The sequence below is a fragment of the Lethenteron reissneri genome, chromosome 32 (assembly GCF_015708825.2).
Source record: "Lethenteron reissneri isolate LAM-NWPU_2019-01 chromosome 32, ASM1570882v1, whole genome shotgun sequence".
NCBI lineage: Eukaryota > Metazoa > Chordata > Hyperoartia > Petromyzontiformes > Petromyzontidae > Lethenteron > Lethenteron reissneri.
In genome coordinates, this window is record NC_083810.1 from 6,279,026 (window position 1) to 6,294,345 (window position 15,320).

The window sequence follows — 15,320 nt, forward strand, 5'->3', positions numbered from 1 at the left end:
CACCTTCTGTTGATAGCTTCGGTAATACATCTTTTGTACCAGATATTAATTTCAGTATTTTATGTACCATGCAAAATCTGACTCTGATGTTTTGTTTTTCCAAATATCTGGCTAGTTTATCAGTTACTCCTGCAATGTACGGTATTTTGATTGTTTTAATTACTTGGGCAGTTTCAATGCTGGTTATTTGATTTGGTTTTGGCATTCAATGCCCTGTTGATTTGTGCATCATTGTAACCGTTCATTTGCAGCGCTTCTTTAACATGTTTAATTTCACTTCTCAGACTGTCCCCATCAGACACTTTCTTAGCTCGATGAATGAGCGTCTTGATAAGAGCAGATTCCTGTGCGGGGTGATGGTGTGACTGCATTCAGATAGGCGTCAGTAAGCGTTTTCTTTGGGTAAACGCTGCATGTTATTTTACTATGTTGACCCCGTCCAAGCAGAATATCCAAGTTCTGTCAGCTTCCACTTCCATGGTGAACTGGATGGATGGGTTTTGCGAGTTGAGATGATTTCGAAATGCGTTCAGTGGAACTTTGCCGTGTGGCCAGACCACCAATGTGTCATCCACATATCTAAACCAAGCAGATGGTTTTAGTGTGCTTGAAGCTATTGCTTTTGTTTCAAAATATTCCATGTACAAATTCGCTATCACAGGAGACAAAGGAGAGCCCATTGCTGCTCCTTCCATTTGTTTATAGAAGTCACTTTGCCACAAAAAGTAGGTGTTCTTTAGACAGTGTTCAGCTCGTCTTGGGATATCTTTGGCGAAACCTTTGTTCGTTACCAGAGTGCCGAGTATTTTAATTGACTCGTTGACCGGAACCCTCGTGAGCTGAGAAGTCGCATCAAAACTTACGAGAATATCATTAGGGTTAAGCTTAATATTTTTGATTACATTTACGAGATGTTCAGAGTTTTTGATGAACGAAGAGGTCCTACCGATGTAGGGTTCTTTGTTTTATTACGTATTCCGCTAATTTGTATGTGACAGAGCCTATTGTACTATGGGTCCTAAAAGTCTTGGTGGTTTTGATGCCCTTGGTTTGATCAGGTATTGCTCTTCCTTGGGAATTGATGACTTGGCAATGATTGCCGCAGTTTTACGTTCTAAGGTGTTGGTTGGGTCTCGTTTAATTTTAAGGTACAGTAGGTGCCTGCACCGAGTAAATCTTTGATACTGGTAGGAACCTCCTGGTTACACCAGCCCACAGGGGATTATTGTGTCCGTCCGTCGTGCATCCAACAATGGGAGGGAGGGGCTGGGTGGGGAGGGGAGGGGATGGGTGGAGAGGGGAGGGGCTGGGTGGGGAGGGTGGGTGGGGAGGGGCTGGGTGGGGAGGGGCTGGGTGGGGAGGGGCTGGGTGGGGTGGGGCTGGGTGGGGAGGGGCTGGTCACCCCGTGGTGCCCTTATAAAACTCAACGTTTAACCTACTCACGCCGGCTTGTGCCCGCCCTCACAGTCGGGCATATTTGCGGAATACACCACGCCGCCGTTGACCCTGCAGGCCATTGACCGAGCAACCCAACGTTCCTACCAGCTCCCTCCGCAGCAGGAATGTGTTTTCATTATCGTGGTCCTCATGGGGCATCACAACAGTTGATCGGCCCTGATCAGCAGCAAGAATTTTGATATCTTTATTTGCTCTCAATTCTCTTAAGGCTTTTGCTTCACAGAAGTTAATATTTGTTTTTGGCAATTTGCTCTTATAAATAATTTTGGCAACGGCACATTTATATATTTACGCGATTTAACCCCAAAAAACCTCTGTTATGAACATTGTTCGCGTAAGCCGACTTACGTGTTAAACTCCCCCTATGTCCGTCCGCACTACGAATTCCGATCAACGCGCCCGTCACTGTTTGGCCAATCCAAATTACCATGTCTAAACCGCCCTCACCCGTCCGCACTACGAATTCTAAATTCTGCGCCGGCGTGGTTTTATCCGCGCTGGGAATTATGAACGAGGGGCGTGGACACTCCGCCGTGAGTGCTGCGCGCCGATTGGTTGATTTTAGCGCGGCGGCGTAGGCTCCTCCTCTTCCGGGGTATCGTGAGCAGCGGGGCAGCCGCTTCACTTCCGCGGTCTGTGTGCGGCCGCACCACGACTCTCAAACTCCTCTCTCGGGGGGGGGGGGGGTTGCTCTGGGAGCGGAAATCTGTGCGTGTGGTTAGTTCTCGGGGGTTAGTGCTTAGTGGTGGTAATATCTGTCGAGCAAAAAAATTGTTTAAAAAAAAAAAGAAATCGTAGCGTAGAAGAACGGATAAATTCGCTCGGGGGGTGGAAATTTTTTTTTTGTTTTGTTTTAAGCGCATCGCAAACTTCGCTTCGACCCCCCGCTCCCCGCCGCCCCCCCTCAGTGTGTACTTTAGTCTTTTTTAAAAAATATATCGCGAGTCGCAGCCTCCTCACAACGATGGTCGCTCTCGAGTAGCAACCCTCCCCACCCCCCCCCCCCACCGTTGTTACCTTGAGAGGTACATGACGAGTTGCGGGACCAATGTGTTCCGTTAACGCCGCCTGTTGTTCGGACGTCCGTGTCCCACGCGTCGTTGAATGTCGAGTTCGGTGTGCCGTGTCGCTGCTACGTGTGCGTGTGTGTGCGCGCCCAATGTTACAATTCCACGCCGTGAAGTTACGGTCAAGTAACCCCCCACGACCCCGTGACGGCGTGCGGGAGGCGATCATAGCGGCTACACACACGAGGCGTGTGTGCTTAGAACTGCCTTCGATGTTCACTCCGCGATGGCATTGACGCCTCGACGCGAGGTGACTTTCGCCTGAGTTCAACTTCGTGAAATCGTCGACGACGACTTTCACCGTCGGCGTTGGATGTGCGTAGAGTAGATTGGCGCGCGTATTTTGGCTGCGCCAGTGTGCGTTACGTGGTTATTTTAGGCGTCCAATGTGTTACACGGCCGCTCGTTTGGTATGTGTTGTTGCTGCTGCTGTTGTTGCTGTTGCTGCTGTTCCCTGTTATTATGTGCCGCTCTTAACTGTTGTGTCATTGCGACGAGTTGCACGTAGCGTAGTTGTTGTGCTGTGTGTGTGTGTGCTGTGACTGCAATTCTGGTCGTTTTCACTGCTACGGCTGAAGTCTGTGGTGTGTTTCTCGAGTGTGCAGTTAACAGGTCCATCGTTTTGTGCTAACGTGGCGATGTCATACCCTTTGCCGCTGCGGTACCCGTAGTCGTTGTGTGTTCCGTCTCTCGTTGTTGCGGTGGTTATAGCTGCACCCATGAACGGGAGAGATTTGTCTTTTATTAAGAGAGCTGCCTGCTGCTGCTGCCGCCGGTGCCACCAACCCGGAAGAAATGGCGACTTGCGTGCGACAGAATCGCCTCGAGCTGCTGCTGAGAGCCGCGGGTACTGGCGGTGCTTTCTTTCCCACCTCTCCTCCTCCTCCTCCCTTAAACATACAACCCAAACGTTGCTCATACACACCTCCCACCCCCGTACGCTATCCCACACACATTTGGGTTTGCAAGGAGGCACGGGGGAGATTCGGCCATGGACTAAAGACCTTTGCCAACAACTCTTCAGGCACCATCTCGTCCACATCTCCATAATAACTCCATCATCTCGCATCTCCCAGCATTCCATCCCAGTTATCTCTGAGACATCTTGTACATCTTCCATACATCCCAACCAACTAATTGTATTTCCTGCACTAAAGACCTCTGCCAACAACTCTTGGACGGCTTCTCTCATCCACATCTCTATAATAACTCCATCATCTCGCATCTCACAGCTTACCATCCCAGTTATCTCTGAGACATCTTGTACATCGTCCATACACCCCAACCAACTAATTTCATTTCCTGCAACTCTTCAGGCACCATCTCGTCCACATCTCCATAATAACTCCATCATCTCGCATCTCACAGCATTTCATCCCAGTTATCTCCGAGACATCTTGTACATCTTCCATTCATCCCAACCAACTAATTTCATTTCCTGCACTAAAGACCTCTGCCAACAACTCTTCAGACACCGTCTCGTCCACATCTCCATAATAACTCCATCTCGCATCTCCCAGCATTCCATCCCAGTTATCTGAGAAATCTTGTACATCTTCCATACATCCCAACCAACTCATTTCATTGCCTGCAACTCTTCAGGCACCATCTCGTCCACATCTCCATAATAACTCCATCATCTCGCATCTCCCAGCATTCCATCCCAGTTATCTCTGAGACATCCTGTACATCTTCCATACGTCCCAACCAACTAATTCCATTTCCTGCACTAAAGACCTCTGCCAACAACTCTCGGACAGCTTCTCTCGTCCACATCCGCCTTATAAATCCATCATAGTGCATCTCACAGGATTCCATCCCAGTTATCTCGGACATCTTGTACATCTTCCACACATCTTAACCAACTAATTGTGAATATGCCAGTGTTTCTTATTCACCTAAAACACACTTCTCCCAAATATCTTCACATTTTGTCGTTTCAGAATACTCTCATTAATCCGAGTCTTTGCATCACCTCTGGCTACCGATCCCAACCTACAGCGTCCATTTCTCCAACATCTGCATCTACTAATGTCATCTCTCATCCTGAAATGCCGTGGGGTGTCCAACTCTATAACATCTCCCACATCTGCACCAAAGCCTGCATGTCCTCGCAGCACCCATCTCAGTTCCTCTCATCACTCTCCTGCCTGTGTTTGCACGTTGAGATCTTGTTGTTCCGTGATGATTCGTGTCATCCTGCCAGACCTGTAAGGGTTTGCTGCACAATGCTGCTCGATTGCTTCTGCTGCTAGATGCAGTGTGGCCAGCACACACGCATTCCAAGGGTCGCAAACGTAACCCGACTGCAGCATCAATGCAGCTCGCAAGCAGGATAGGTCACGTGACCAACCCTCCTTGTGTGGGTGTGTGTTGTCTAAAGTCATTGCTTGGTGACGAAGAACAATTTAAAAAGTGGTGGTAACAGGACTTGATTTCAGCCGGGCCTGTCTGGTTCAGCGACCTGGAAAATCTTTCTGTGCCTGGCACATCTCATCCATTACGCCTGTCGCTCTATAGCTGCTGCTACAAATCACATACCTACCCGAGCCTACTAGCAATTGGGAAAATAGTGATACATGAAACCATGTGTGTAGGATTTATTTAAGATGTTTACTTTAGTTGTTACTTTTTGATGCTTGTAATACTTTGAATTCTTAAGTTTTCTTTGAGGATTGACTAAGGCCTCGGCCTTGTATTCCTTATGAGAATTAGTTGGAAGTATTCATCATAGTACTCGAGTAATAATATTGAACATGGTTTGGGGCTAAGCTTGAGGAATGGTTTGTGACCTTGGACCTGCCCGATGTGGTAGTTTTGACCTCGTGTAATAATCAGCCCAGGCAGTCACAAGCACATATGATTCCCACCGCAGAGATGGAGCGGCGAAATCCTGCTCTTGTTTAGGCGCTAGATGGAGCAATAAATTGCAGGCCTGTGAGACTCAAAGGGGGCCACAGTTTCGGGATGCTTTCATCCAGTAGATCACGGCTGACGATGTGCAAACCGCTACGCTAGCACTCCACCCGCTCGCTCGCAGCTCGCCTGTGACCTCTCAAAGGTCAACTCCGAGTTTAGCGATCATCGTCGATCCTGCCGCGTGCCGCTTTTGAAGGTTTTGCTCGTGCGCGTACGCCTTGATAATTTTATCATTATTTCCGCACGGCGGCAAAGTTGGGAGCGAGGGAGCGCTTGCGCGTGTGCCAGGCCGCGCGTCCGCTCGGGTTGAACGGCTGCCAAGGCATTCCTGAAGGTTTCACCAGACGGCGCAGTCAACAGCAGCCTGGACAGTCAGAGCGAACGGGGACAAGGGGTGTTGCCTTACACGTGCGTGTGTTTGTGTATAAAACCTCCGCACGGTACTGTTTACAGAGAGGTGGAGTGGTGGCGCGATGGTTTGCGCACTGTGCACCCGTGCTCGTGACTTCATCCGCATTATCCATTGCTGCCATCATCATCATCCATCACATTTTTTTCACAAAACCTACAAAGAATGGGGTGGGGGTGGAGGGGGAGCAGTGGAGATCATTTGTCGGAACAACAACTTATCTTGTGGATAGACTGCCTCACACCGACATAATGTGGAATTTCCCATGCCACGTCGGATGCCGACGGAACGACTACGTAACCAGATTCTTACAGATGGCTTCATTGCGACGGCATTTTGCAAATGCACCAAGATGCGGCCGTTGTTTGACCGCTTTGTAAATCCGATTTGCGTTTGTACTCATCGTGCCATGTGTCCGCAGTGGAGGCGTCCGTCAACGGCCACTTCAGCGATGACTGCCACTCCGAGACCATCGAGGCGGCGGAGGCCCTGCTGCACATGGAGGCCACAGACTCCGTCACCGACGCGATGGGTGCGTGTCGTTTCACGCGAGACGAAGATGGGGGTTGGCCCTGCCCCTCCCTCCCCCCCCGTGTCGGGCGGGATCAGAGAAGGAGAGACGGGTGGTGGACAGAACGCTTGTGAATTGATTCATAATTAGCTTATGTTGGATTAGTCATGTAGGTATGTCTGTCTTTTTTACTAGAACCTTCCACCACCCGACAGAGCCAATGACATCATGTTGTCACGTGAGCATTTATGTCAGGCTGATTTGATTTATATCGGCAAAACCACAGTGTTGAATATCAAACAAGACTTTGACAATTTCACACGACGGTTTGCTTTAGATTGCACCAAGCATCAGGTGTTCGCAAAAGCTCAGCGAAGCTCTCCTGTGAATGAGCTCACCTCACTCGATGCCTTAAGTAGGTGGCATGACAGCCATGTAGGTGAACGGTTTAATAATCTAGAGTTAATTGCTTGGTTGGGATCGGCAGGTTAGATGAGTGCAGCGCCAAAATGAATTGTAACATTGGTCGTGAAAAACCAACGTTTAATATTAACTCTTGTAATCATTTAAGGCTTACCGACTAAGATCGAAAGTCATTGTATATTCTCTGTCCATCTGTAATAGGAGATGCAATATGAAGCAGACTTTTAGGGTGAAGTTTTCATTGCTAGCTGGCGAAATGTATCAAAAGGGTTTACCGAAACTTAGGAGTCACAGGCCAGGGTAAAAAAAGGACTTTGTAAACAGGCAAGTGCATTTAGTTTTCACACCTTGCCCTTGGTTGGCTTCACTCCTGACGATTACTAATTTTTTTCAATAAACTATTTTTTATTTTACCAGGTTAAGGCCCACTGATCTGTACAGTTCTTTTTCAGAAGCGACCTAACCACAAACGATAGCTCAACCAAGTGGCTAATCATGAGGACATTTATCGCAGCCAAATAATCTTAAACGCATGTTTCTAAATGTGGAGGGAAAAACCGGAGGACCCGGAGAAAAATCCACACGGGGAGAACACGCAATCTCCAAATCTACAGGCGTCAGGGGTCGGGATCAAACCCATTGACCTGCATACCAGGCGTGGGAGTTGCCACCGTGGCGCCCTATTTTATTAAATATTAAATACGAAGATTAAATATTTGTGTGGACAGCATGAAATTATCCACGCATGTGCATTGGTTTCCCTACCTTGTTTTAACAAGGTGCAGACCACCTGCATATTGCATACTTCTACTAACACTCTACTCTTTGGGGTACAGTGCACATGACCCTCTTTTATCGTGATGCAAGCCTAAACTGGCTTGTGATGTGATTTTTTGTTCTTCTTGTTTCAGTTTTTAAAGAATAAAAACTAGTGTCGCTCTGTAACCTGGACTTGGCGTTTCACAGACTCCCACATCTTTGCGCCCGACATGAGCGGCGACGACGGGAGACACGTGGACGTCGTCATGGCGCACGAGAGTCACGCGCACGGCACGGGGGGGCACCACCCCCAGGCCGACGCGCAGGCCAACAACCGCAAGAAGAAAGGTTCGACGCAATCGTCCAGATTCTGTGACATTCACGCGCGAGGCTCCGAGCTGTTGTTTGGGGATAGAAACGTCGTATTGGGAGTTTTTTTTGTGCGTAACTTTTTTTGTTTAACGGTGCACGGAGTTTTTATTTTCGGAAAAATCCGCGTCAACATTTCGTTGCACCGCTCGAGTTTGCGCGTGCGTGGTGAAGGGAGCAGTCCCGAGGGTCACACAGCACGTGGTTTTAAAATATATTGGGATAAAAACTAGTTTTTTTTAATAATTAAAAGTTTTTGAAAGAATATAAAAAATATTTTGAAGACACTTTCTATGGTTTGTAAGACCTATGAGTGTGGCCATCTTAAGTGCTCACAATCCGAGGCCTACATAAATAACGTTGAGAAGAAATAAAAAATAATTCACAAAAATGGAACGTTACACTGAGATTACAAGGCCTACAGACACACTTCAATTTTATTAACATTGGAAAAGTGTGTACAATTATTTCTAGATTAAAAATAAAATTGTAGAAAGGCTTTAAAGGCAGTATTTGAAGTCGGGACTCGTGCTGTGGAATACTGATCAATGGTGAATTTAAATTTGTTGAAACCCCTTTGTGTCCTGCAGCACGGAAGCCCAAGAGCAGCAGACCGTGCTCCCCTATCCTGCCGTCTGACGGGCCGCTCAGGAAGAAGTCACGAGAAGGTGCGTTGTGTACGCCCAGGGCACGCACTGTGCTACCGGCATCACGGAGTTATTGGTCGTTTCTCTCACACTTCATTATCATCGTCATCACGACCCATGGGCAGATAGACCGTAGTAGGTGTCCACTGCACATTTGTTCTGTCTTGTGCCACACTTAAGGGGATGATAAATGCACAAACAGAAAATAAAAGCAAACACAATCATCAATTAACACTGCCTTAATATATTTATAGAATAGACGACGTTTCAGGGCAATGCCCCTTCATGGCACCGAAAACAAATGGAGGGCCATTGCCTGAAACGTCGCCTATTCTACGGTGGTTTTAAGGCCGCAGCGTTGTTATTGACGAGAGCTTGTGCACCATTGCCAACGCAGCAACGCCACATCATTTGTTTTGCATGCAGCAGCGACACATAATTTGTTTTGCACGGAAGTTAGTGGGCACTCAATGAAGGAGACAACGTGGCAGGATTGGTTGGCAACGTGTGGTGCGACGGAAGTTCAACGTACAATATATATGGTGCGGTGATGTCACGTGACATGTAGGGCGTTAGAATATCTCATCCGTTTAGAGTTTATCAAGAAACCGGTTGACTCGCCGGCACATTCGCATTCACGTGGGCACTGAGTCGTCGACCCTCGATGAGGCAGCAACAGCTGTGAATAAAGCCAGCGTGAAGGTATGTATATTTCCACAAGCTCCGTTGATCCGCACTTGCAAACGAGAGCAGGACTTCAACCTGGTCTCATTTGCAAGCGTGACAGGATGGGTCCTCTCCCAGTCCCTCAGCTGGTTCAGCAAAATAAAAACTCTCAACTTGCTGGGGGAGGTGTGAGCGGGGCGAGGAGGATGAAGCTGTGCGTGTGTGTGTGCGTGTTTGCCGCTCGGCGTGTGCGTGCGTTAGGTCACACGGTCTACCTGTGGGAGTTCCTGCTGTCGCTGCTGCAGGACAAGAACACGTGCCCGCGTCTCATCAAGTGGACCGAGAAGGAGAAGGGAATCTTCAAGCTCGTCGACTCGAAGGCCGTGAGCAGACTCTGGGGGAAGCACAAGAACAAGCCCGACATGAACTACGAGACCATGGGCCGCGCGCTCAGGTGCGTGTGTGACCCCCCGCGCTCTCCTCAATCTACTGCTGGATGAGGACCCTCGCCGCGCCGGGTTGCTGGGGTTGTTTGACCGGTGGTGGCTACCTACACACACCTGTGAACCAGCCGGTTGGTGGATTACCGTGTAGATGTTGCTGCCTTCCCTTGGGTGTCAATGAGGAGCCATACCCTGGCTCGCCAGGAGAAGGCGGTACCACCTGTTCCGTCCGTACGAGATAGCGTTTTTCCCCCTTGCATGCTTGGGTTTCCTCCCATGTGTAAACACTTGTTGGTTAACCGACAACACCTTAACGCAGCAGAGCTTGGGCAATTGTTGGCATCGGTTCACCACGTGGCAGCCTTCCTGCTTGTCTGTGGTTCCTCCGATCCTCTTGAGTCGTTCTCTTTCCCAGAGCGAAATTATTATGCCACCATGCTGGTCACGGCATGTTTGTTGAAGGTGGGAAGCAGAATGTTAAGCTAAAGGGGTAGACGCACAGATATACGGGTAGACCGACTTATAGACATGGAGGCATAATGGCAGACTGATGGATAGACAGATTGCTGGATAAAAGCCGTAGCATCCTGGAAGCATGATACAACAGTGGATTATTCTGCACCGCAATGTAGTCCCGCAACCTACTACTACCCGATGTCGATGGCAGTTTCCCATCCGTGCTTTATTCAGATTCATAGCCCACCCTGAGTTCGGTGAAATGAACAGGCCCCCGCTGTCCAGAAGGAGGGGACGTTGAAGATAGTTCCGGCAACGTAGGGATTGTACGCAACAATGGAGTTTCCTGCACTGCCTTCTGCTACCCGTCCTGGCAGAAGCCTGTAGCGACCCGTCGTGCACTAGCGATCAGCCGTGACGCCGGCAGAGTTTTGAAACCGCCCTGCTAGCGCTTCTCAACGCTCCTCTCAACGCGAGTGCGTCCTGCGCGCTGTCTCCCCCGACAGGTACTACTACCAGCGTGGCATCCTCGCCAAAGTGGAGGGCCAGAGGCTGGTCTACCAGTTCAAGGACATGCCCAGGAACCTGCTGCTGGAGGACGGCTCGGAGGAGGGAGGGTCCTCACCCGGCACCGTGGAGCCCTCCTCACCGCACCCCCAGGGCCGCCCGGAAGGGGCAATGCCGGGCGGCACGATGGGCGGACGGAACCGCCGACCCAACCGATCGGGCGGTGGACTCTCCACCAAGTCGCCCCTTGCCAAGGCAAAGCCGCAGGACCAAGTGATTGTGGACAGCAGGTGTGTGTGTGTGTGTGTCCACGCGCGTGAGAGAGAGCTGGCTTTCGTGCAGTCTCGAACGTTAACCGATTATCAGTTCCGAGTGCTCCACCGATCGGATAACCGCGGAAATAGTTCTGGAAAAGTAGCCGCGTCTATTGACACGTACGCCGCTGGATGAGAGGGCAAGGGCAGGGATTGGTGACGGTGTCATCGGCCGCCTCACACGGCCGACAACAACGATGGCGGTGAGCATTGACGTGTGATGGTGGTCGCTTCCGTTGTTTGTATCAGAGCGGCACAGGTGCCGGTGGTGGTCACCATGGGGGCTCAGATGCAGCAGCAGCAGCAGTCGGTGATCACGAGCGCTGCCGCGTCGACGCAGAAGATCGTATTCCAGACGATGCCGGGCCTCTCCGCGGCAGCGGCGCAGACGGGCGGCCCGAGTTCGCGGCGTGGCGAGATCGTGAACCTCGCCTCCGGCACGCCGCTCCTCTTCCTCACCAACGGCGACGGTTCCCAGCCCGGTGTGATCACCACAACCGTCATCCGGGGCCCCGAGGGCAAAAACGAGAACGTCCTCCTACTAACGCCGCTCAAATCTCAGCAGCAGCAGCACCACCGCCATTGCCACGGCGAGGCCGAACCGGGGGAGGTGCTCTCGGTCATCATTGGCGGCGGTGGCCACGACGGCACCGGCGTCTCGCTGCCGATGACTTCGCTGTCGTCGGAGATGACGTCGCTGTCGGCGGACATCACGACCCTCCCCACGGAACTCACCTCGCTGCCCGAGCAGATCACGGCACTGCCCGCCGACGGGACGATACTCGCCGAGGAGGAGGAGCCGCACGTCGTGGTCAAGCTGGAAACGGACGAGCAGCAGCATCAGCAGCAGCAGCAGCGGCTGCTGATTAAAGAGGAGCGGGAGGATTTGTCGCTTCCGGAGCAGATCACGGAGGAACCGATCATCCGGAAAATCAAAATCGAATACAATGACAAAAACTTCTGACTGAGGATGAAATTATTTTGATGGCGGTTGGGACAGTGAAGGCAATCACGTGTATATTTTTCCTCCCCTAGATTTATAATTTCCAAACAAATTTAATAGTAAATGCTGTTTGTAAAAAAAAAATCGAAAACATGCATATATACATATATCTATGAATCGGTGAGGTGGGAGAGATGGGGGGGGGGAACTCGAACCGCGGTCGACACGAAGAAAGCGTGGAAGGAGACCTCTGGCGATCGCGTGCGGCCGGGAGAGGCTGCAGACAATCGCTGCTGCAGCTGCTGTCCCATAGAGGGCAGCGCCGAGCTATAGCGGATCTCTCCCGTGTACCGCATCATCGGAGTCGCGTGAGAGTCCGCGAGTGCGCCCCACGGGGGTGAGGGGAGGAAGAGGGACTTTCGTTGTTAACGAAGCCGTCGAGATTCCCACTGTGACGCTCACGCGGGCAGCAGCTCCTATTGGCTCCGCGTCGCTCCTCGCCGTCGCGATAGAAGCGCGATGCGGCGGCGTCGCGGCATTCCGCTCGCTCAAAACGTCGCCCGCACATCATCGCGCGCGCGTTCGCAAACGCCCGCGGTTGCCGTGTGGAGGGAGCAGTCGCACCCGACCCTTGAACTCACGGGGAATACACCTAAACGCGCACGCGCGGACTCGCTTACCGGGGTTTTGTTGCGAATTCGGCGATCGAAAACACCCGAGGCCGTCGGCGGCTTGTGCGCAATGAATTAATCGGCACTTGTTGGCGCAGCAGTGAGAACTCGGGAAAATTTAAAGCAGCTTCAAACTCCTGCAAATAATAGGGCAGGATTCTGATTTTACGGTGCTTCTTGAGCCAGACTGACGCTTGGACAAATGAGCACAGAGCAGTAATGTGATGGTGGGGGGGCGAGTTGGTTGTGTGAGCGTGCTTAGTTTACAACATAGTGATGCTTCATACATCTGGTGGGATAATGCTAAATAAAGGTTTAGTTTTCCGAAATATGGTTTTCTGATGACATAACAAATACATTTCTATGTATATGTTTATGTATATACGGTTTGGTATTTAGTAAATACACAAAGAGTGTAGGACGGTGAAATGGCCTTGTGACAAATGCGTCGTTCTCCTTGGTGGTGGCGGCCAGTTTCAAAACGTGGGGGGCACCGCCGTCGTCACGCCGCTCGCCTCGCCGCTCCGCCCGGGAACGATCGCCGGAGCGTCGGGGTCGACGGTGGATTCGACGACAACGAGAGGAGCGAGCGAGCGGGCGGGTGGCGTTTGTCGAGGGACGTCGTCGCGACTCGTGCCCACCCCTCCGTTAACCGTTGTGAATCTCTGGTTCCGCGTCGTCTACTTGCTGTTGCCACACGTCTCCCCCCCCCCGTGGTCAATCCCTCGTGAGTCGTGTCCATAACCCCCCCCCCCCCCCGTTTGAACCCCCAGCGTCCTCTGTGCCACCCCCCCCCCCCGCTCTCCTCCCGATCGTGTGATCCACGGCAATAACAAGACACAGTGTCCCGTATTCTGTACACTGTATGGTGAACAGGATTAGAGCCTTAATAAAATCTTTGTATTTTCCAATTGTTTAAAAAAATAAAATTCTTTATTGCTTCTAATGCCGTTTCTTGTGATGAAAGTCAAGGTGGTGGTGGCGGGTGGCGGTGGCGACGACGGGGAAACGGGTGAGGGTCCTATCGTGGACATGGTGGGCCCTCACTCGATCAGCCCTTGCGCGCACTCTTTGAGAGGGGTTGACTCGGGAGGCGCGAGGAGTAACCACAGACGAGTGAGAAGGCAGCAGCAGCAGTCCTCTACAATTTAGTTTTATATTATTGGTGTTGTGGACAATACAAGTAAAGATTGTATAAGCGGACTATATCTTGCACAGCCCATCGGCCACGCTGCGTTTTGGAAAGTGCGTAATTTGAGCAGCGTTCAATAAATGCAAGCAAACTGGACTTTGTTTTAGTGATATCATCAGCAGTCGGGCTTCTTTGAATCAATGCTCGTGAACTACGTTATACGCAAGGACCCCTTTCAGATATGAGTTTTGATTTCGTGAAAATGTATAATGATGCATAATTAAACGTAACCACTGGCATGGAAAACATGAATAAAATAGGCAGACAATGTCTACTTTATAGGTCTAAAAATAAACCAGGTTAGGTCCACTGAGCTATGTAGCTCTTTTTCAGAAGCGACCTGGTCACAAATGATAGCTCACACGGAGTGGCTTATGTGGAAATGTATAGCAGTCAAATACCATCAACGCATCTTGATTCTACATGTGGAGGGGAAAACCCGGTGGACTGGGAGAAAAATCGACGCGACCACGAGGAGAGAGAGAACATTCGAACTCCAAATATACAGCAGGCATCAGGGTTGGAATCGAACCCACAACCTCCTGTATATCAGGCGAGCTAGTTAACATCTCGCCACCGTGTCTGCCACAGCAGCATTGATTCAATACAAGCAAGCTGGGCTGGTTTTGACATACAGCGTCTCATCAGTAGAGTCAGACTTTGCGTGGATCAATGCTCGTAAAATAATGCACTCCAGAAGGCCGTGGGGCCAATGGGTTGTGTAAAAATTAGTTTTTTTAATCCTTTATATTAAGTTCGCTTGCTTGCTTAGGACCGTGCAAATCTTTCGGTCGTTTTTTAACCCACTTCCCGTGATACAATCGAGCTGACATTTTCCACACAGACTCGTTGTGCGTGACAATGTTCGTGAAAAATCTTTTCCAAAATTTTACACTTTTTAGGACAAAAATATATTTAATTACCAATTGCTTAATGGTGCAATGCAATCATCTGACCCATAGGTGGCAGCCATCTCAAGCCAGAGGACGAGAGGACTCTAGCCGCCACGCATATAAAGGATTTATAGTGAAAAACTTTGTTTTTACGGGTTATACTTATTTTTCTCTATGTATTAAGATCGTTTCAGTCATGAGGGAGGATACCGGAGCACCTGGAGAAAACCCCGTTCGTACATAGCGACAACACTCTCCCATCAAGATGGAACAGATGGGGGTTGAGTCCACTTTGTTTTTGCTGCACCACATTCTCCTGGCAAGTCAGGTGCCACCTCGACGCCCACGGGAAAGGAGTTGCGCGGCATCTGTGCGGTGACCCACCAACCCTGGCTGCTGCCTCCGCAGCCCCGGGTTACAGGTCGCGTGCAGCGGAGCCACCGCCAAAACAATCGTAAGGTGGCGATGACGATGACTATAATGAATGGCGAGAATAAATACATGTATTGCTAGCCGTCTCCACCACCACTGCGTGCTGAGTTCCACACTGCGTCCGGTGGCACCGAACGAGTTGGTCGGCAGCCATTCCGGCGCGATGGCGCACAACCGCTGATCCGGTGCTTTGAAAGCGAAGGTTGGTGGATCACGGAGAGATCTGTGCAATTGTCACAGA

General features: G+C 50.4%; 1 protein-coding gene across 5 annotated transcripts in view; it reads left to right on the top strand.

The window, feature by feature from the left end:
- Window positions 1-12,042, top strand: part of LOC133349956 (ETS-related transcription factor Elf-2-like) — a 57,911-nt gene extending 45,869 nt beyond the window's left edge. For 3 of the 5 annotated variants that reach the window (XM_061563864.1, XM_061563865.1, XM_061563866.1), the window contains 6 exons: window positions 6,275-6,385; window positions 7,754-7,893; window positions 8,502-8,583; window positions 9,490-9,682; window positions 10,634-10,924; window positions 11,198-12,042. In XM_061563864.1, the coding sequence (XP_061419848.1) occupies window positions 6,275-6,385; window positions 7,754-7,893; window positions 8,502-8,583; window positions 9,490-9,682; window positions 10,634-10,924; window positions 11,198-11,912 (1,532 nt within the window). In that variant the 3' untranslated portion in view covers window positions 11,913-12,042. Of the gene's footprint in view, window positions 1-2,495; window positions 3,373-6,274; window positions 6,386-7,753; window positions 7,895-8,501; window positions 8,584-9,489; window positions 9,683-10,633; window positions 10,925-11,197 lie in introns of those variants that run through there. The other 2 variants (XM_061563868.1, XM_061563867.1) reach the window with 2 other exon arrangements.
- Window positions 12,043-15,320: the final 3,278 nt, after the last annotated feature.